General features: G+C 42.6%; 1 protein-coding gene across 1 annotated transcript; it reads right to left on the bottom strand.

Annotated features, from left to right (window-relative positions):
* Nucleotides 1–1,286: 1,286 nt before the first annotated feature.
* LOC121541841 (nuclear RNA export factor 1) lies at nucleotides 1,287–19,528 on the bottom strand. Its single transcript, XM_041851169.2, has 21 exons — nucleotides 19,326–19,528; nucleotides 12,166–12,397; nucleotides 11,914–12,061; nucleotides 11,731–11,814; nucleotides 11,393–11,497; nucleotides 10,965–11,045; nucleotides 10,655–10,724; nucleotides 10,451–10,539; nucleotides 10,255–10,362; nucleotides 9,951–10,060; nucleotides 5,750–5,786; nucleotides 5,567–5,638; nucleotides 5,403–5,458; nucleotides 3,888–3,995; nucleotides 3,690–3,748; nucleotides 2,567–2,682; nucleotides 2,425–2,467; nucleotides 2,221–2,293; nucleotides 1,904–2,086; nucleotides 1,672–1,732; nucleotides 1,287–1,468 (listed from the first exon to the last, which is right to left on the bottom strand). Exons 1-21 carry the CDS (start codon nucleotides 19,357–19,359, stop codon nucleotides 1,430–1,432), a joined length of 1,908 nt encoding a protein of 635 aa, XP_041707103.1. The 5' UTR covers nucleotides 19,360–19,528; the 3' UTR covers nucleotides 1,287–1,429.
* Nucleotides 19,529–20,729: the final 1,201 nt, after the last annotated feature.

Here is a 20,729-nt window from a genome sequence, read left to right as displayed (position 1 = left end):
AACCAGTGTTAGAATTTCATTCCGCAGAATGGATGCAGGACCTTGCATTTATGGTGGATGTTACAGAGCACCTGAATAACTTGAACAAACATCTGCAAAGGGCGCAACAAAGTTGTCACGCAGTATTATGACAGCATACGTTCTTTCAAGTTGAAGCTGTCATTGTGGGAGACGCAACTTGCCGGTGGTGATGCAGCTCACTTCCCCTGTCTGAAAAATGTGTGCGCGACCCAACATGTGGCAGACATGAAGCGGTTCAAAGATAAAATAACGGGACTGTTACGGGAGTTTGAGCAACGCTTTCAGATTTATGTTTATATGTTTTTATGTTGATGTGCTATTGTTTTTAATTGATTTTATTTGTATATTTAACCTATTCTTGACTATGTGGTTCTTGCACTTGTTTGGGGAACAGGATTTCATTATTTTTATCTACATTTCTGCCTGAGAAATGACACCCTGATATACTTCTGTGAATCACTGAGGCATTGTGTGTTTGTGTGTTCTTTGTCCTCAGAACTTTCAAATAACTTGAGGTGTTTTATGATTAATAGTGATGTTGTGCTTTTGGACACTGTCCTCAGGCTCCAGCTTTATGTTTATATGTTTTTATGTTGATGTGCTATTGTTTTTAATTGTTTTTATTTTATTTGTATATTTAACCTATTCTTGACTCTGTGGTTCTTGCACTTGTTTGGGGAACAGGATTTCATTATTTTTATCTACATTTCTGCCTGAGAAATGACACCCTGATATAGTTCTGTGATCTGTGATAGACTTCTGTGAATCACTGAGGCATTGTGTGTTTGTGTGTTCTTTTTCTTTAGAATTTTCAAATAAACTTGACGTGTTTTATGATTAATAGTGATGTTGTGCTTGTACTATTTTGGACACACTGTCCTCAGGCTCCAGCTTTATGTTGTATGTTGATCGTATTAAAACAAAGAAAACAATCTGAAGTTGTTGTTTTTAAGTTATATATACCATGATTTTTCCGGTCCGGCCCACTTGGGAATAGATTTTCCTCCATGTGGCCCCTGAGCTAAAATGAGTTTGACACCCCTGGCTTAGCAGGACAGAAAATTGTCAAATTCGCACACTTCAAGAGAACATCCCTGGTCATCCCTACTGCCTCTGATCTGGCGGACTCACTAAACACATGCTTCATTTCCCAGACGAATTGAGGCTGTTCTGAGGGCAAAAGGGGGAGCGCAACTCAATGTTCGAAAGGTGTTCCTAATGTTTGGTATACTCAGTGTAATGAAATGACTACAAGCAGATTTGAATACGTTAAATCACTTTTAATTATAAGTACACAAATAATGAAGTATATCCCTGTGTTATCTTGTAATCCAGGAGGGAAACTGCATAAGAATGAACGGAAATAAGACCAATGACAATAATTAAAAAGCTTCACAACCATTCCTGTTCACTTTATGAAAGCGACATCTGGGATCTTTCCATGAGCCTGAGGAGAAACAGAGCAGAAGTTTTGTTTTTAGTATCTGAAGCCTAGAAGGGTACATAACATCTGAGGTAAAACACACAGACATTCAGTCAAACTAAAGCAACACACATTGCTCCCTTAGATACTTTACTAGGATTAAGATTTGGATCTAGGAATGTTTACGGTCTCATTTACAGAGTAATATGAGGGGACCATTTATTTACCTTGAGGTCTGTGAAGACCTGCCCTGCTCGGTTGAAATCCCATTCATTGTCCTGTAGGCACCTGAGATGCATTGATCAAGTAGGTTAGAACCAACAAATGAACGCAATATTGCTATATTCCACCCACAAAACCCTGTACAAAAAAAACGAAGCGGGGCGACAACAGGGGCCAGCGTTTGTCACTACTTGAGCCAACTTAAAATCTAATGCAAAGTAACTGTTTCCCACTTACTTCTGGGACCATTCAAGGTTCATGCCGGACTTGAGGGAGAAGGCAGAGAGCATCTCTTGCTGGGGGGCTGAGAGGGTGGGGACGGGGCTGCTGGATGGGGTGGGGGCGGGCGCAACAAAGGCCCGGCGGATCTCCTCAGTCGTGGCATTGCGCACAAACAGCTCGTCGTTCACTATGCAAAGACTGTCGAAACAAGAGGAATACAAGATGAGGAAATTATTTTCCCATTAGTATCAACATTTTTGTTGCGATCAAGACATCCAAGTACATATCCAGCTGAGTTTTGTCTATATATAAAGGCTAGCTCTAGGGCCTACCTTGTCCCTCCAGCTGGCACTGTGACAAACACCCGACAGAAAGCTCTCACAGAGTCGCGGGATTTACCTTCAACTGTCGTGACAGAAGGAGAAAGAAACATACATGGTTCATGACTTTTTGGGGAATGAAAATGTGGGAAAAAATACAACAAAAATAGGGAAACAATATATGTTAGCCAAGTCAGAAAAGTTGAACAAACATACCTTCTTTGAACACTCCAGTGACCGTGAACGACAGTAACGTGTTCTACAGGAGTAGGAGAGAGACAGGAGATTGAAGCTATGAGATCAATGATGGTCATGGCCTTTGAATATGAGTTGATGGTTATAAGAGTATTCTACTCACGGTGAAGGTGTTGACGTCCACAATTAGAGATGCAGTGTCATGTTGCGTTTTGGGCAGTTCGCTCAGGAAAGCCACCACATTCAGACGGGTGTGCTTCAGCAAGCGGAACCGTGTGGCTGAAAGAGTAAAGGTATTAAACTCATTTTACTTCTTGTGTACATGAGTGAACACAATCATGGTGACGTTCACTACCAACAGGTTTCCTTTATTCAAATCAAATAGTCCTGGTAGCCATTTGATTAGCTGTTCAGGAGTCGTATGGCTTGGGGGTAGAAGCTGTTAAGAAGCCTTTTGAACCTAGACTTGGTGCTCCGGTACCGCTTGCCGTGCGGTAGCAGAGAGAACAGTCTATGACGAGGGTGGCTGGAGTCTTTGACAATATTTAGGGCCTTCCTCTGACACCGCCTGGTAAGAGTTCCTGAATGTCAGGAAGCTTGGCCCCAGTGACGTACTGGGCCGTACGCACTACCCTCTGTAGTGCCTTGCGGTCGGAGGCCAAGCAGTTGCCATACGAGGCAGTGATGCAACCAGTCAGGATGCTCTCGATGGTGCAGCTGTAGAACTTTTTGAGGATCTGAGGACCCATGCCAAATCTTTTCAGTCTCCTGAGGGGGAATAGGCTTTGTCATGCCCTCTTCATGACTGTCTTGGTGTGTTTTGACCATGATAGTTTGTTGGTGATGTGGACACCAAGGAACTTAAAGCTCTCAACCTGCTCCACTACAGCCCCGTCGATGAGAATGGGGGTGTGCTTGGTCCTCTTTTTCCTGTAGTCCACAATCATCTCCTTTGTCTTGATCATGTTGAGGGAGAGGTTGTTACCCTGGCACCACACGGCAGGTCTCTGACCTCCTCCCTATAGGCTGTCTCATCGTTGTCGTTGTTGTGTCGTCTGCAAACTTAATGATGGTGTTGGAGTCGTGCCTGGCCATGCAGTCATGGGTGAACAGGGAGTACAGGAAGGGGCTGAGCACGCACCCCTGAGGGGCCCCCGTGTTGATGATCAGCGTGGCAGATGTGTTGTTAGCTACCCTTACCCTTATTCAGACACTACATTTGTAAGAGATGACATCAACCATCACTTCTGAAAACTCAAGTAGCAAATCAGAAGTGGGAGACTCACTGGGATCTTTGAGCTTTTTCAGGTTGCGACTGTCTTTATGGTAATCTCCAAGACTGCACCTAGAGACAAAGGGAGACAGTGACTGACTGACTACCTTAGAAACAGGTGACAAATAGGTGATACTGAATTACTGTTTATTTTACGCCGTTTATGCATGCTGCTGGAGACAGGTAACATTAATAACTAGCCGAGGGGTACCTGGAGGGGTTCTGCATGGTGAAGGGCATGCTCAAGGAGAAGGTTGCTCCATCATGGTAGGCATCTAATAAAGGCTGCCTGTCTCCGGAGTCATACACACTGTAGTATCTGGGGGAAAGTTATTCTTTAAAAACGTACATCAAAAGAAACATACAACAACTTACATTTCATATCAGTACAGATAGATTCTACCTAAGCAGATACATTTGTGTCGTATAAAATAACATTTAAAATATAATGACATCAAATCATGCTGCTTTTTGTTTTAAACAAAAATAAAGGTGTGTTGGTGTGCATCAGAGCGTTTTGGGCTCCGGCTTAGTTGAGATTTGCTCTGCATACATGCGGTAAAGAGGCCAATGGAACGCAGACCGCGGAGGACAGAAGGACGCCAGATTGGAGCACATTCAACACATCTGTTCTAACAAAGTGGATATTGGTCAAATCCCTCATGATTGATGCATTGTAACAGGCCCACAATGGTGGAAAAAGTACCCAATTGTCATACTTGAGTAAAAGTATAGATACCTTAATAGAAATATACTCAAGTAAAAGTGAAAGTCACCCAGTAAAATACTACTTGAGTAAAAGTCTAAAAGTATTTGGTTCTAAATATACTTAAGTATCAAAAGTATAAATCATTTCAAATTCCTTTTATTAAGCAAAGCAGACGGCACCATTTTCTTGTTTTACAAATTTACAGATAGCCAGGGAAACACTGCAACACTCATAATTTACAAACGATGCATTTGTGTTTAGTAAGTCTGCCAGATCAGAGGCAGTAGGGATGACCACGTGTTCTCTTGATAAGTGTGTGAATTGGACAATTTTCCTGTCCTGCTAAGCATTCAACATGTAATGAGTACTTTTGGGTGTCAGGGAAAATGTATGGAGTAAAAAGTACATTATTTTCTTTAGGAAGTAAAAGTAAAAGTAGTCAAAAATATAAATGGTAAAGTAAAGTACAGATACCCCAAAAAACTACTTAAGTAGTACTTTAAACTATTTGTATTTAAGTACTTGACACCACTGGCCACAATGTGGTTACTAAAGTACGATTTTGATATATTTGGCTGTTTTCGCTGCATAGCATTTAGATGTCCCTTTTCAGGTTTAGAAGTGACTGCTAAATGCTAACTTCCGTTCGTATGATCTTGTAGTATAGCTAGCATACAGAAATCGCTGGTGATGGTCAAAGTAATTTTTAACTGTAATGCAGTGAACATGAACATATAGGGGTTGACATCCATACAAGCATTATACTCTGATGTTTACCTCAACGTAGTGTGAAATACACATATAAACAACAGCCTAAATGTAGGATAATTTTGCTGGGGGGCAATGAGGAGATTCGTCATCGTTCCCGCCACACGTTTCCATGACATTTCCATTGTTTTGGTCGAGTTCCATTGACCTCTTTACCGCATCTATAACAGTGTGTAGTGTATTTGTACAGTAATGTGTATGCATTTGTGTCCGTGGATTCAACATAAAAAGAGCTGAGTGCAAACTCACTGTTGTAGGAAGCCAACGATGGGAGTCTTGATCTCTTCAGAGCAGAAGTAGCTGGGCTGTGACAGAAGTCGAAGGGTGAGAATTTCAAATAAAACACTCCTGTTTTGACACACATGGTTATATGCAAAGCCCCTAAATGAGAACCAATGGTGTGTATGTATTACCTTGCATGGTGGAAGGGCGGCAGGAGTCACCTCCACATCAAAGACTATGGGTGGGGGGAGATCCTGACCGTCCTAGTGAAGAGAGTTAGAGAATGTAAATCCTACACAAATACAATAATAATATCCAAAACGAGTTGAACAAACAATTGTTGAAATCCTAAAAGTGTTGGATTGAACCCTTACCAGTTTGAGAAGCCTGGGGAACCTCTCTCTCACCTCGCTGTCCGACATTCACAAAAACACAGAAGAGAAGAGACAGGAGTTAGTGCTGATTATATATAAAGACTCTGGGAGTCATCCCCCTAAACACTATTCAACCACACATGCATATATATGCTCATGCACTCCAGCCTCACCCATGGACAATGACCTCTAATAGCCGCCCAAATGTTGATATAATCCCTGTCCAGACAGTTAACTGAAATGAGGGGAGGAACTTGGCAGAAAATACCAACATGGACTTGATTCGTCATTATAACTGCATATATTTTGGTGGTTCGAACTTTCGAACTGATTGTTCAGGATAGAACACACCCATGCCTGATCATGAAATAGTCAGCTCTGCATATCAGTGAAGACATACTCAATGCTACAATGACACATCCTTATGTACTAATATGAACAGTACAATATAGATAAACCAATGACAAATCAATCTATGACGACAGCCCCGATTTTTACCCCTTTTTCTCCCCAATTGGTAGTTACAGTCTTGTCCCATCGCTGCAACTCCCGTGCGGACTCGGGAGAGGCTAAGGTCGAGAGCCATGCGTCCTCCAAAACACGACCCAGCCAAGACGCACTGCTTCTTGACACACTGCTCGCTTAACCCGGAAGCCAGCCACACCAATGTGTCAGAGGAAACACCATACAGCTGGCGACCGAAGTCAGCATGCATGCGCCCGGCCGCCACAAGGAGTCGCTAGAGCGCGATGGGACAAGGACATCCTGGCCGGCCAAACCCTCCCCAACCCGGACGACGCTGGGCCAATTGTGCGCCGCCTCATGGGTCTCCCGGTCGCAGCCAGCTGCGACACAGCCCGGGATCGAACCCGGATCTGTAGTGACGCCTCTAGCACTGATCAGTGCCTTAGACCGCTGCGCCACTCGGGAGGCCTCGGCCCCCTTTCCTGTGGCAATGTACTCACCCCTTTGTGATGATACTCACCGTCCCCCCCTACACGCCGAAACACACTGACACACGTTGTCTTGGAAGGGGTGGTAGGGGTGTGAACGTTGGTTGTGAGCGCCCCATATCAACAAGAGACAAATCAGTGCTTTTCACACGCATAGGGGAGTGGCCTGGTGATTGGGAGTGGCCCGTGGTGTGACCAATGTGCTTGGTAGAGACCACAAGGGTGATATTATGGTCAAAAGTTGCATGTTTGAGTTGTCTGACACACGTGTCATTGGACCAAGAGACAGTGAAATGGAATCTAAAGACTGTAGAGGTGGTGATGGCCTCCTGTAGCTCAGTTGGTAGAGCATGGCGCTTGCAACGCCAGGGTTGTGGGTTCGATTCCCATGGGGGGCCAGTATGAAAAATGTATGCACTCACTAACTGTAAGTGGCTCTTTATAAGAGCGTCTGCTAAATGACTAAAATGTAAATGTAAAATGTGATGGAGACTGTTGGAGATGAAAGAATGACATGAATCATGGGTATGCACAGGGGGGTTAATCCATTACATTAAGGCTGGTTAAAGTTACACCATGTGGTTTCAGGTAGAAAGGGAAGAGGGAAGACTTATGGTAACATAGAACACGACATGCAAGCCCGATCAAACCAAAACAGCAAAGAGGAGTTCACAAAAAGCTTTGATAGAAGATGCAATTCCACTAGGTTGATTGTGTGGTATGTTAGCCAGCCTTAAGGAATAGAAAACATGTTAGTTGAGGAGAACATGCAAAGCATCCCCTTCAGATGAAGAAAATACACAAATTACACACAAATAGAAACAAAAAGACAAACAGAAAGAGTGATAGAGAGCTGGGCCCTGAGCGCCACTACAGCAACCTCTGTTGCTAGCATTGATTGATGCAAGAATGATACTGCATATCTTACAAAACATTTTTGGTACCAAAAATAAATAAATGTTGGACCCCACTTCAACTTTAACATTTTGGGGGTGGTTAAACAAATAGGGCATCCAAGCCCTATTAAACAAAGTTTGTATTTTTAGGGAAACATGTTGAGAGGGATATCTGAGGAAAAGACTCCTAGACTTTATCAGTGACCATTCTGAGGTGACTGCACTTTTTATGCCCATAGAATAAACGTTAAATGTCATATCCTTAACCGGAAATCAACTTCATATATTGAAATCCCACAAATTGAGGGTCTCTCGATACATCCATCTTTGTGTCCCTCATTCTCAAAGCCTCTCCTCTCCGGCTGTTACATTCTGACGATGTGTCTACCAACTTGCGACACAAACAAGCCTTGAAGGCATGTTAGATTTAAGGGAATTATGAGAAAGCTTGTATTTGGGGACTCTGCTTGGCTCTTTGGAAACCAACCCCAGGCGCAAATCTTTGTGTTCTTCTTCACTTCAATGTCTTCTTCGTACAGCATATACTGTACGTATGAATGTGCGTACGTACGTAGGTATGATGTGGCCAGATGCACGGCTGTGCCTGTCTTAGGTTGTCCCGGTATCAAAGGTGGGATCTTACCCGTCATTGGCTAACCAGCCCTCTTCACTGGCCACATTTTACGACCCGTATAGGGGAGGATGAGGATGTACCAACACATTTCCCATATGAATCTTAAATATATATATATAATGTATGCCATTTAGCAGACGCTTTTATCCAAAGCGACAGGCATGCGTTCATAAATCATACCTATGGGTGGTCCCGGGAATCGAACCCACTACCCTGGCGTTACAAGCGCCATGCTCTACCAACTGAGCTACAAAAGGATTTATTTTCCACAATGCCATTTTAGTAATCCAAGCTCTTCCCAAAGTATGGGTCTCAATCACAATGCTGTGTTCAGTATTATCCATGCCAAGTTTTATGTATGCTCGAGGTAATGGCTCTTGACATTTAAATGATCAGGATTTTGTTTAAGAAATGAATACAGAGGTGTCTGTAGGGGGCACAGGGTCATCTTCACTGCAGAAAACAAATGGGGGAAAGATCAGCTGCAGAGTTTCAGAGAGGGAAAGAGTGAGATCAGTTGAGAGAGAGAGACAAAAAAAAAAGACAGTACACAGACAGACAGTTAAACCTGCATCTAGAAGGGGGCATGGATGTAGAAATAATTGAAATGATAAACACAGCCATTATCCTCAACTAAAACCATGTGTTTGTTGGCTAGTTAATGTTGAACTATATGGCGTGAAGAGGTTAATGGTTCGATCATGTCAACTTGGGCACATATGGCATGCACCTTAAATTAAAATAATCATAAATGTGGCTTTACATTTGAACTGAGGTGCTTCCCCACAAGCATTGAGTAGGCTATTTGAGCGATTTCAACATAGAACAATACATTCTTGTCTAAGAACCGATCATGTCAAGTCTTAACTTATTCACCACCTATGTTATTGTAGTAATGTGGGAGGGCTCAGTGACTCTCTGATAGCATGGTGATCAACAAGTCAATCCGGATCCTTCCAAGTTGAGCGTTGTGTTACTATTCAGTAGTACCAGACCAAACATGTCCTTCCCGGCTCATATAATCCATAAATAACGTGATGTCCCACAGAGTAGGAGTTTTCTGAATACATTCAAGTTCCCCCCTGAAATACAGGGAATAGAATGCTAAACTATCCCCCCTCCCATCTATCTCACAATACACTGTCAACAGCCTACCATTACCCACCCAGCCATCCATCTCACGACACACTGTCAACAGCCTACCATTACCCACCCAGCCATCCATCTCACGACACACTGTCAACAGCCTACCATTACCCACCCAGCCATCCATCTCACGACACACTGTCAACAGCCTACCATTACCCACCCAGCCATCCATCTCACGACACACTGTCAACAGCCTACCATTACCCACCCAGCCATCCATCTCACGACACACTGTCAACAGCCTACCATTACCCACCCAGCCATCCATCTCACGACACACTGTCAACAGCCTACCATTACCCACCCAGCCATCCATCTCACGACACACTGTCAACAGCCTACCATTACCCACCCAGCCATCCATCTCACGACACACTGTCAACAGCCTACCATTACCCACCCAGCCATCCATCTCACGACACACTGTCAACAGCCTACCATTACCCACCCAGCCATCCATCTCACGACACACTGTCAACAGCCTACCATTACCCACCCAGCCATCCATCTCACGACACACTGTCAACAGCCTACCATTACCCACCCAGCCATCCTGAGCACAGACTGACCTGATGTAAGAAGCCTGGTCCTTGAAATAGTCGCAAAGGGGGTTCCTCTCCAGCCATAACTCCACCAGTTTAAGACCCTTGATCCTGTCCAGCTCCCGCTCTGTCTTTAACTGGAATGAAAATCCAATAAAACAGCCAGGTGTTACTCTCAAGATGGGACACAGAGAGAAAACTCCTTGTCCCAGTCAATTGACTAAATTAATTATGTGGATAACTGAAAAGTAAGAGGAGACTGTGCAGTCCCAGTAAAGGTCAGTGCTGGGGTTAGGTCCCGTTGTGCCACAACCAGACCCAGTCTCCTCACCTCGTTATGAGAAAGGTTGAGTGTTTTCAGGTTGGGAACCTTGTTGACCAGCTCCGACAGGTCATCCAGCCTAAACAGCTTGTTGTTGCTGAGGTTCAGACAAACAAGCTGTGGAAGCAAATGAGAAGGGATCAGTGGGGAAGAAGGCATCCATATTCTATCATTATTCAGCTACAAGGAAGGACCACATCCATACCTCTGGAATGTTCTCCTCAATGATCTTAATAACAGCACGCATGGAGTTCTTTCTGTTCAAAGTCACATCAATGTTCTGCGATACCAGGTCTGTGAAAATCAGGGAAGCATAGGAGTGTTGGACGGCACTACCAGAATACCTGTCATATAATGCAAATACAACATTGAAAAACGTCTGATGTGACTAACTGCTCTTGCCGTGTACCTGGGTCTATCCGGATGTTGTTCAAGTCCAGGGCTTGTTGAGAGACATCAAAACGTTTAGCCATGCATTGCTAATGAGGGAAAAACAGTTTTACGGATTCAGTCCATACACCTCTCTATACATGAAACTAAATAATGAATGTTGCACTATTATCATTAGCGGGTACTTGAAAGAATAGGAGCAATTACTAAGTAGAGTTGAAGGAAATAAAAAGTAATAACCTTGCTGATGGCTCAGATACCAATACAATAATGTTATTAAAACGATCACTCCTCCTCCTATTCGTTAAGAGCCGGTCTCCTTGTCTTACCTTCAGGTGCTCCAGATCAGCTGGCTTTAGTTCAGACTGAAGAAAGGAGGGTGGAGGACAGGGATTCATCAGTACCGTCACCTGGACAAGATGGAGGTTGGAGGAGTGAATGGCATGTTTTCTAATAACTATCCCCAGGGGGAAATGGTTATGTCCTTGAATTCCTATTGAAAGCCCTTTCTGAAGCCCTAATCATTAACCACAGCCTTACCGTGACCCCTTCTCAAGGTCCTATTGACGGTCCGATCCATATTGACTGCCATCATCAAACTATTAACTCTGGCGCCAGCCTTGTTGCTTAATCGAAAACTTCTGCTGGCGTTATTAATGTGTTAATGTCTGGTGCCCAGTCTGCCAGAAATATCCCGCTTAACACCATTTGATAAAACCACCTAAAGTCTGTTTTGTGGAGAGAGAAAAAATAGTACCTTGTAGCCCTCTTTGTCTGTGATCTTCCGTGATACCTTAAACAAGGCATTCGCAGTGGTGGAATCATCAATAAAGAACTCTGCTCGGTTTCCCTCTACGTGGTACTTTGGAAAACAGAGGTGAAAAAAGAGAATGCCAATCAAATGAAGCTATTTCAGGGGACAAGAGAACAAAGTCCAGTGTTTCCCCTAGGATTTATTTCAGCAGTGGTGGCAGAGGTAAATAAAACATATATTTTAGCGTCACCACTGCTAAATGCATAATGGGGAAACACTGCTCAGTCTATTTCTGGACTAGCTTGACTAACAAAAAAAGCCACTAGGCAGCAGTCACTTACATGTACTGGGGTGAAGGGCATGGAGCAGATATTCTGCAGTGCCGTTATCAGCCAGTCTTTGTCGTATTTCTTTCCATAGGGGACCTGTAAGAGTCACAATTTAGCATTGACTAAGTACAATCCAATCAATGACAGCTTAGTAGATCTGTAAAGCCACCCAATTATTTTACAACGTGGACTCACAGACATCTTGAACCAGTTCTTGCGGCCACCTCCAACTCCATCCCCTCCTTTGTTATTCCCACGACCCCTGTGACCTCCTCCTCCACCACCTCTGCGGCCCCGGTCAAAGCGGTCGTCACCACGGCGACTTGGCCTTCCATAAGGGTTACTGGCAGGGCAAAAACCATGAGGAGGTTTAAAGGATAACTTCATAGATCAAACCTATAAACATGTTCAGTGAAATACTCTCCCTCTTCAGCATGACAAACTCACAATCTGTGTTGAGAGGATCCATCTTGGGAGTTGCTGTCTGTCATTGCCACGTCGCCATCTTCATCGTCAAATCTCGCTCTGGGTCCCGGGCCGCCGCCGCCTCTTTGGCTACCACGATGTCTTGGTCTTGGCCCTAGACCTACTGGCCCTTGGTCACTATACATAGGGGCCCTGAAAGGTCCCCTGCCTTTGCGGTTGCGAACCTTTTGTCCTCCAACTCTGTCATCGTGATCTGATGGACAAAGAGTCACTATAGTGAGCTTTGAGTTCACAGAAAAATGAATTCAACCAAGCTACAGCAATTATTAGCCTAGTAATGGCCCAGATCTGGTCTGTCATCTTCATTTGATATCATGCATGTTTGGAAGGAGCGCTAGCTGGGCGATTCCACACCAGGAAGGGCCGAAAATATTTTGGGTATCTCGAATTGTTCTGGCATTTCTCACATAGAAACTTCATTGGGAGGAAGGATGTTTGATATGCTTTTTACATTTGTATCAAAAAACAATTTGAGAAAATCATGAAGAAAGTGGTCATTTTAGGCCTCCTGTTTTTTTTTAACCTTTATTTAACTAGGCAAGTCAGTTAAGAACAAATTCTTATTTACAATGACGGCCTACACCGGCCAAACCCGGACGACGCTGGGCCAATTGTGCGCCACCCTATGGGACTCCCAATCACGGCCGGTTGTGATACAGCCTGGAATCGAACCAGGGGGTCTGTAGTGACGCCTCAAGCACTGAGATGCAGTGCCTTAGACCGCTGCGCCACTCGGGAGCCTATGATCCATACATGATACAGACAACATCGTGGTGTCACTATAGTCCTTATAGTGTGCTCTAAAATATGGAGTATATATAGATTATGAAATACATTGTCACAAATGTATTCAACATAAAAAATATTAATATCTCAAAAGTACCTTTTGGATTTTGCTTATTTTTAGACATATTGTTAAAAGGTGCTACACAGAGAATGTATCCCCTATGTGGAAGCTAGGTGAATTGCAACAGCACTAGGCTGTTTTTTTTCTCTCACAAACTGAATTTTAGCAACCAGGAAATTACAGAGCGATTTCTATACTGAACAAAAATATAAACGTAACACGCAACAATTTCAATGATTTTACTGAGTTACAGTTCATAAGGAAATCAGTCAATCTATGGATTTCACATGACTGGCCATGGGCGGTCCTGGGAGGGCATAGGCCCACCCACTGTGGAGCCAGGCCCAGCCAATCAGAATGAGTTTTACACACAAAAGGGCTTTATTACAGACAGAAATACTCCTTAGATTCATCAGCTGTCTGGGTGGCTGGTCTCATATGATCCCGCAGGTGAAGAAGCCGGATGTGGAGGTCACGGGCTGGCGTGGTAGCACGTGGTCTGCGGTTGTGTGGCCAGTTGACGTACTGCCAAATTCTCTAAAATGACGTTGGAGGCGGCTTATGGTAGAGAAATGAACATTGAATTCTCTGGCATCAGCTCTGTTGGACATTCCTGCAGTCAGCATGCCAATTGCACACTCCCTCAAAACTTGAAACATCTGTGGCTTTGTGTTGTGTGACAAAACTGCACATTTTAGAGTGGCCTTTTATTGTCCCCAGCACAAGGTGCACCTGTGTAATGATCATGCTGTTTAATCAGCTTCTTGATATGCCACACTTGTCAGGTGGATGTATTTTCTTGGCAAAGGAGAAATGATCACTAACAGGGATGTAAACAAATTTGTGCACAACATTTGAGAGAAATACGTTTTTTGTGTGTATGGAATATTTTGGGGATCTTTTATTTCAGCTCATGAAACATGGGACCAACACTTTACATGTTGCGTTTATATTTTTGTATTTTTGGCCGCTTGACCCAATTTCCACTAGATAACACAGCCACAAAGTCAAAACAGCTTTCCCATTAACAGATGCCGCTCCGGCAGCAGAAATCAATTGGCAAATATCATCAGACCCATGCTCGTGTTTCTTGGCCCAAGCAAGTCTCTTCTTCTTATTGGTGTCCTTTTAGTAGTGGTTTCTTTGTAGATCCTTTGCGGTCCTCATGAGAGCCAGTTTCATCATAGCGCTTGATGGTTTTTGCGACTGCACTTGAAGAAACTTTCAAAGTTCTTGACATTTTCCGTATTGACTGACCTTCATGTCTTAAAGTAATGATGGACTGTCGTTTCTCTTTGCTAATTTGAGCTGTTCTTGACATAATATGGACTTGGTCTTTTACCAAATAGGGTTGTCTTCTGTATACCAACCCTACCATGTCACAACACAACTGATTGGCTCAAACACATTAAGAAGGAAAGAAATTCCACAAATTAACTTTTAACAAGGCACACCTGTTAATTGAAATGCATTCCAGGTGACTACCTCATGAAGCTGGTTGAGAGAATGCCAAGAGTGTACAAAGCTGTCATCAAAGCAAAGGGTGGCTACTTTGAAGAATCTCAAATATAAAATATACAGTGAGGGAAAAAAGTATTTGATCCCCTGCTGATTTTGAATGTTTGCCCACTGACAAAGAAATGATCAGTCTATAATTTTAATGGTAGGTTTATTTGAACAGTGAGAGACAGAATAACAACAATAAAAGCCAGAAAAACGCATGTCAAAAATGTTATAAATTGATTTGCATTTTAATGAGGGAAATAAGTATTTGACCCCCTCTCAATCAGAAAGATTTCTGGCTCCCAGGTGTCTTTTATACAGGTAACGAGCTGAGATTTGGAGCACACTCTTAAAGGGAGTGCTCATAATCTCAGTTTGTTACCTGTATAAAAGACACCTGTCCACAGAAGCAATCAATCAATCAGATTCCAAACTCTCCACTATGGCCAAGACCAAAGAGCTCTCCAAGGATGTCAGGGACAAGACTGTAGACCTACACAAGGCTGGAATGGGCTACAAGACCATCGCCAAGCAGCTTGGTGAGAAGGTGACAACAGTTGGTGCGATTATTCGCAAATGGAAGAAACACAAAAGAACTGTCAATCTCCCTCGGCCTGGGGCTCCATGCAAGATCTCACCTCGTGGAGTTGCAATGATCATGAGAATGGTGAGGAATCAGTCCAGAACTACACGGGAGGATCTTGTCAATGATCTCAAGGCAGCTGGGACCATAGTCACGAAGAAAACAATTGGTAACACACTACGCCGTGAAGGACTGAAATCCTGCAGCGCCCGCAAGGTCCCCCTGCTCAAGAAAGCACATATACATGCCCGTCTGAAGTTTGCCAATGAACATCTGAATGATTCAGAGGAGAACTGGGTGAAAGTGTTGTGGTCAGATGAGACCAAAATCGAGCTCTTTGGCATCAACTCAACTCGCCGTGTTTGGAGGAGGAGGAATGCTGCCTATGACCCCAAGAACACCATCCCCACGTCACAAATGGAGGTGGAAACATTATGCTTTGGGGGTGTTTTTCTGCTAAGGGGACAGGACAACTTCACTGCATCAAAGGGACGATGGACGGGGCCATGTACCGTCAAATCTTGGGTGAGAACCTCCTTCCCTCAGCCAGGGCATTGAAAATGGGTTGTGGATGGGTATTCCAGCATGACAATGACCCAAAACACACGGCCAAGGCAACAAAGGAGTGGCTCAAGAAGAAGCACATTAAGGTCCTGGAGTGGCCTAGCCAGTCTCCAGACCTATGTATGCACGCACGACTGTAAGTCGCTTTGGATAAAAGCGTCTGCTAAATGGCATATTCTATTCTTAATCCCATAGAAAATCTGTGGAGGGAGCTGAAGGTTCAAGTTGCCAAACGTCAGCCTTGAAACCTTAATGACTTGGAGAAGATCTGCAAAGAGGAGTGGGAAAAAATCCCTCCTGAGATGTGTGCAAACCTGGTGGCCAACTACAAGAAACGTCTGACCTCTGTGATTGCCAACAAGGGTTTTGCCACCAAGTACTAAGTCATGTTTTGCAGAGGGGTCAAATACTTATTTCCCTCATTAAAATGCAAATCAATTTATAACATTTTTGACATGCGTTTTTCTGGATTATTTTGTTGTTATTCTGTCTCTCACTGTTCAAATAAACCTACCATTCAAATTATAGACTGATCATGTCTTTGTCAGTGGGCAAACGTACAAAATCAGCAGGGGATCAAATACTTTTTTCCCTCACTGTATTTTGATTTGTTTAACACTTTTTTGCTTACTACATGATTCCACATGTGTTATTTCATAGTTTTGATGTCTTCACTATTATTCTACAATGTAGAAAATAGTAAAAATTAAGAAAAACCCTGGATTGAGTAGGTCCAAACTTTTGTCTGGTACTGTATTTGGCCTTACTGCTATTAGCCCATACAACTGCATTGAATAACATATTAACTACATGGATCAACAGATAGTCCCCCAAGAAATAGCAGAATAGCAAAGTCTACTCATTAAATATTTGGAAAACAATGGTTTGGGGTATAAACATACACTATAGACTACAATATTATGCAAAGTTAGTATTGATCATATTGAACAATATTTATTTGTCATTTACATTCTGTATAGGAGTGCTTTTTGTGCTACTGTACCCTTTAAACCCACCTGAGAAAAATGTCAAATTTACAAAAATTGCATTTATGTTTAACAATGCAAGGTTAATTTAACAGTAAAATAACATAAAATGCATTAAGAAATGTAAGCTGTGAATGCCTGAAATATATTACCTTGTTGTAGTTCACCAAATTATGTTGCTACTGTGTGACTGTGACATGCAGCCACACACGATTGATAGCATGAAAAACCCATATTTTCAATTGGCAAGAGATAGTAATTAATGTCCATGAAATATGCCATCATGTGCATATATCAGCAAATTAATTTCTTAATTTTACATAAAGTATGCTCACTTATCTGAGAAGGTACAAAAAATCTGAAAAATGTGTTTGAGGGTCGCCTCAACACCAAGGTTTTTTGCAGCTTTGAAATTGGCCACTAGTGGGAACTTACAAAAAACGATCAATAACTTAATAAAACATCTGATTAGCTTAGAATCAAAATGTATGGACATAACAACCAGTTGAATCGGTTGAAACAAACAACAGAACATTTTTTGTTTTTTATTGTAATTCAAAGATGGAACTGGCCGTAATGGGTACGTGGGCTTAATGGATACGTTTACCCTAATCTGCACAGACGGTAATACACTCACGTCGCCAAGCGACGGGTTTGTACATAACAAATTATAAAGCAGGCTGCAAAGGCGTCCGTTTCCTTGATTTAATGGCCCGCCGGCCTAAAAAAACGGGGGAAATATGCGTCGTAGCCCTTTATGCGTCGTAGCCCTTTACACTCGTACCCATATACAAGTTGAAAATGGCAGATTTGGGCACTGATAAACACCTAAATTGGAACGCAGTGGCTGTATGATAACATGCTATACATGACGTCAGAGCTCTGCACTTCACAGCGCTGTATGGTTTTGACTGACAGCCGTTCTGAACTTGAGCACCTCGTTGTGAAAGCCTAACACTGTAATATCGTATTGTATAACTTAGCTAGTCATGTTGGCAATAGAACAAGCTTTCAAATGAACAAGCTTTCACAACACCTGACCCAGATTGCGATTTATAATGGACCGTTTTTGGATTGCGTAAACAACAGTAATTGTGTGATGGCAGGGATGCAGAGTTGTGCTGTAAACAAAACTACAAGTGTGCTTGCTCTAGTTCCTCAACAGCACAGCTAGGAAAGCTAAAAAAAAAAAACATTCTAGTTGAAGACTATTCTTTGAGCCATAAAAGTGCATTGAAATGACTTAGGAACTGTGCACACTGGAGGTGTGTGGGCACTTGGAGACACCAGTTAGTCCTCTCACTCAAACCCTTGTCACTTTGTTGCCTTTTGTTGCAACTATCCCACATTTTCCAGGAATATTCTTACATTTACATTTACGTCATTTAGTAGATGCTCTTATCCAGAGCGACTTACAAATTGGTGCATTCACCTTCTTATCATGTTACTGAATGTATCCAGAGTATTTTCAGATTTATTCATCAACAAACACGGCAAAAAGTACAGTAAATGTAAAATGCACATAAAATCAACAGTGTAATGTTTGGATTCAGTCGTGTCAGGTGAACTGTTGTGTCCTCACCTTTGGTCTAATAATTTTCCCATAATCTCCAAACCGTTCCCTTTCAATTGCTACCATGGTTATGCATTTTCATATTTCTTCTGTAAGAAACATTTCAATTTAGCCCTATCCATATAGGCCAATTCCCACGAGTGTAAAGGGTTAATAAAACACACTTTTCCACCACCATTACCCCTGGCTGAACATAGTGCGCAACATCGGGAAGTACTGTATCATTAGCCACTCTAGCATGGTGGTGAGAAATTGTGTTTTATTAAAGGTAACTGTTGTAGCCCATCATAATCCAAAATAAGATTGTTTCACTCCAATGTAAACAAAGTCAATGTAAACAAACCCTATATAGCCTCAAAACATGGTTAAAACTATCAATTTGATATCATGGATGATCATTCGTTATTTCTGTTTATGAATTTGAGAGTCGTTACATTTCTCCAGCCCTATCCCTCAGGTTATGTATTTATTATTAATTTTCGGCCCTTCCTGGCGTGGAATCGCCCAGATAATCCATTCTCGCTGTAATACGCAGACACGTTTTCAGCCAACTTTCAATGCTGTGATGTAACTAGAGAGCTAGCTACGAAATTACTCAACGTTGATGTAGGGTACAGTAATTAGTTACCTACGTCTATAACACAATAGCAATAGGTGGTAATGTTAGCCAACTAGCCAGTTAGATGTGTTGTCATAGTAAATGTACTAGCATGCGCGCCATGGGTCCAGAGTAAAACAATGTGCTAACGTTACCAATAAACGTGCTAGTTAACTAGCTTCTAAAGTTAAACCACAGCTAGCTATCTACTTTCTATTGCTAGCTCGCTAACTTCTTTATGTAACTAACTTGTTAGTTACCTATTAAGCTGACAAGTTAAGTAATTTATAAATAGTGTCAACCCCTAGTTATCCAATTCAGAACACATTTCGTATTACGAAAGAAAAATCGCTGACAAGGAAGAGCATTGTTGTTTACAGGTAGCTGGTTAGCTACTTTCGTTAACGTTAGCTAGATAGCTAGCAACTAGCTAAACAGCTAACGTTAGCTAGCTAACCTCAACGTACCGTTGTAGTAACGTGAATCGTCGGCTGTTGACATAGTCAGGAACCGAACACCCACTTAACGCGAATATCTAACTCCAATAATACTGGGTATTGTTACTTCTATATGTACAGCAAATTTGCGTTTATCGTCTGTGGCTAGTTAGCAAGGACGTTCGTAGCATGCAATGTAGCTTTACGGCCCCGCTGTCTGAGCATTTGCAATGGATTCGAACTCGCTTTGCTCACGACCCTCTGGTAATGACGTCATGGACACTTATTTCTCAAACGTTGTGAATTACCAGTTCTCACAGATTTTCATGATATATTTCTTCAATGTCTGTATTATTTGTTTGTGTGTGGTCCTCTGATGTTGGATCTCACACTGATCTCAGTGTGCAGTAAAAAAAAAAAAACTGGTGTGATGTCCTCATATTTACATTTACATTTACGTCATTTAGCAGACGCTCTTATCCAGAGCGACTTACAAATTGGTGCATTCACCTTATAGCCAGTGGGATAACCACTTTACAATTATAATTTTTTGGAGGGGGGTGTGGGGTAAGGGGGGGTTAGAAGGATTACTTTATCCTATCCCAGGTGTTCCTTAAAGAGGTGGGGTTTCAAATGTCTCCGGAAGGTGGTGAGTGACTCCGCTGTCCTGGCGTCGTGAGGGAGCTTGTTCCACCATTGGGGTGCCAGAGCAGCGAACAGTTTTGACTGGGCTGAGCGGGACCTGTGCTTCATATGAACTGTATGAACTCATATGAACTGTAACTCTGTAAAATCTTTGAAATTGTTGCATGTTGCGTTTATATTTTGTTCAGTATATTTCATGTAACCTATCGATTGGTCATAATGTAAAACTGTTGACTACTCAAAAAAAAAATGGCTTTACAATGGGAGATGGAGTTGGCAAGAGCACAAACAGATCTGGGACCAGGGCCCATATGTACAAAGCATCTCAGAGTAGGGATGCTGATCTAGGATCAGGTACCCCTTGTCCATTCAAATGTTTCAACGAGCAAAGAAGGATATGTTAAGTTACAATTGGAAGAATTTTGTTGAAAAGTATACGAAAAAAGTGATCTCACCCTGTGGGGTCAAAATGATCACAAGAACGGTGAGCAAAAATCCCAGAACCACACGGGGGGACCTAGTGAATGACCTGCAGAGAGCTGGGACCAAAGTAACAAAGCCTACCATCAGTAACACACTACGCCGCCAGGGACTCAAATCCTGCAGTGTCAGACGTGTCCCCCTGCTTAAGCCAGTACATGTCCAGGCCCGTCTGAAGTTTGCTAGAGTGCATTTGGATGATCCAGAAGAGGATTGGGAGAATGTCATATGGTCAGATGAAACCAAAATAGAACTTTTTTGGTAAAAACTCAACTCGTCGTGTTTGGAGGACAAAGAATGCTGAGTTGC

This window comes from Coregonus clupeaformis, chromosome 27 (genome assembly GCF_020615455.1).
Source record: "Coregonus clupeaformis isolate EN_2021a chromosome 27, ASM2061545v1, whole genome shotgun sequence".
Taxonomy (NCBI): domain Eukaryota; kingdom Metazoa; phylum Chordata; class Actinopteri; order Salmoniformes; family Salmonidae; genus Coregonus; species Coregonus clupeaformis.
Note: the sequence above shows the minus strand (reverse complement) of the source record. Positions and strands in the feature narration are given on the sequence as shown.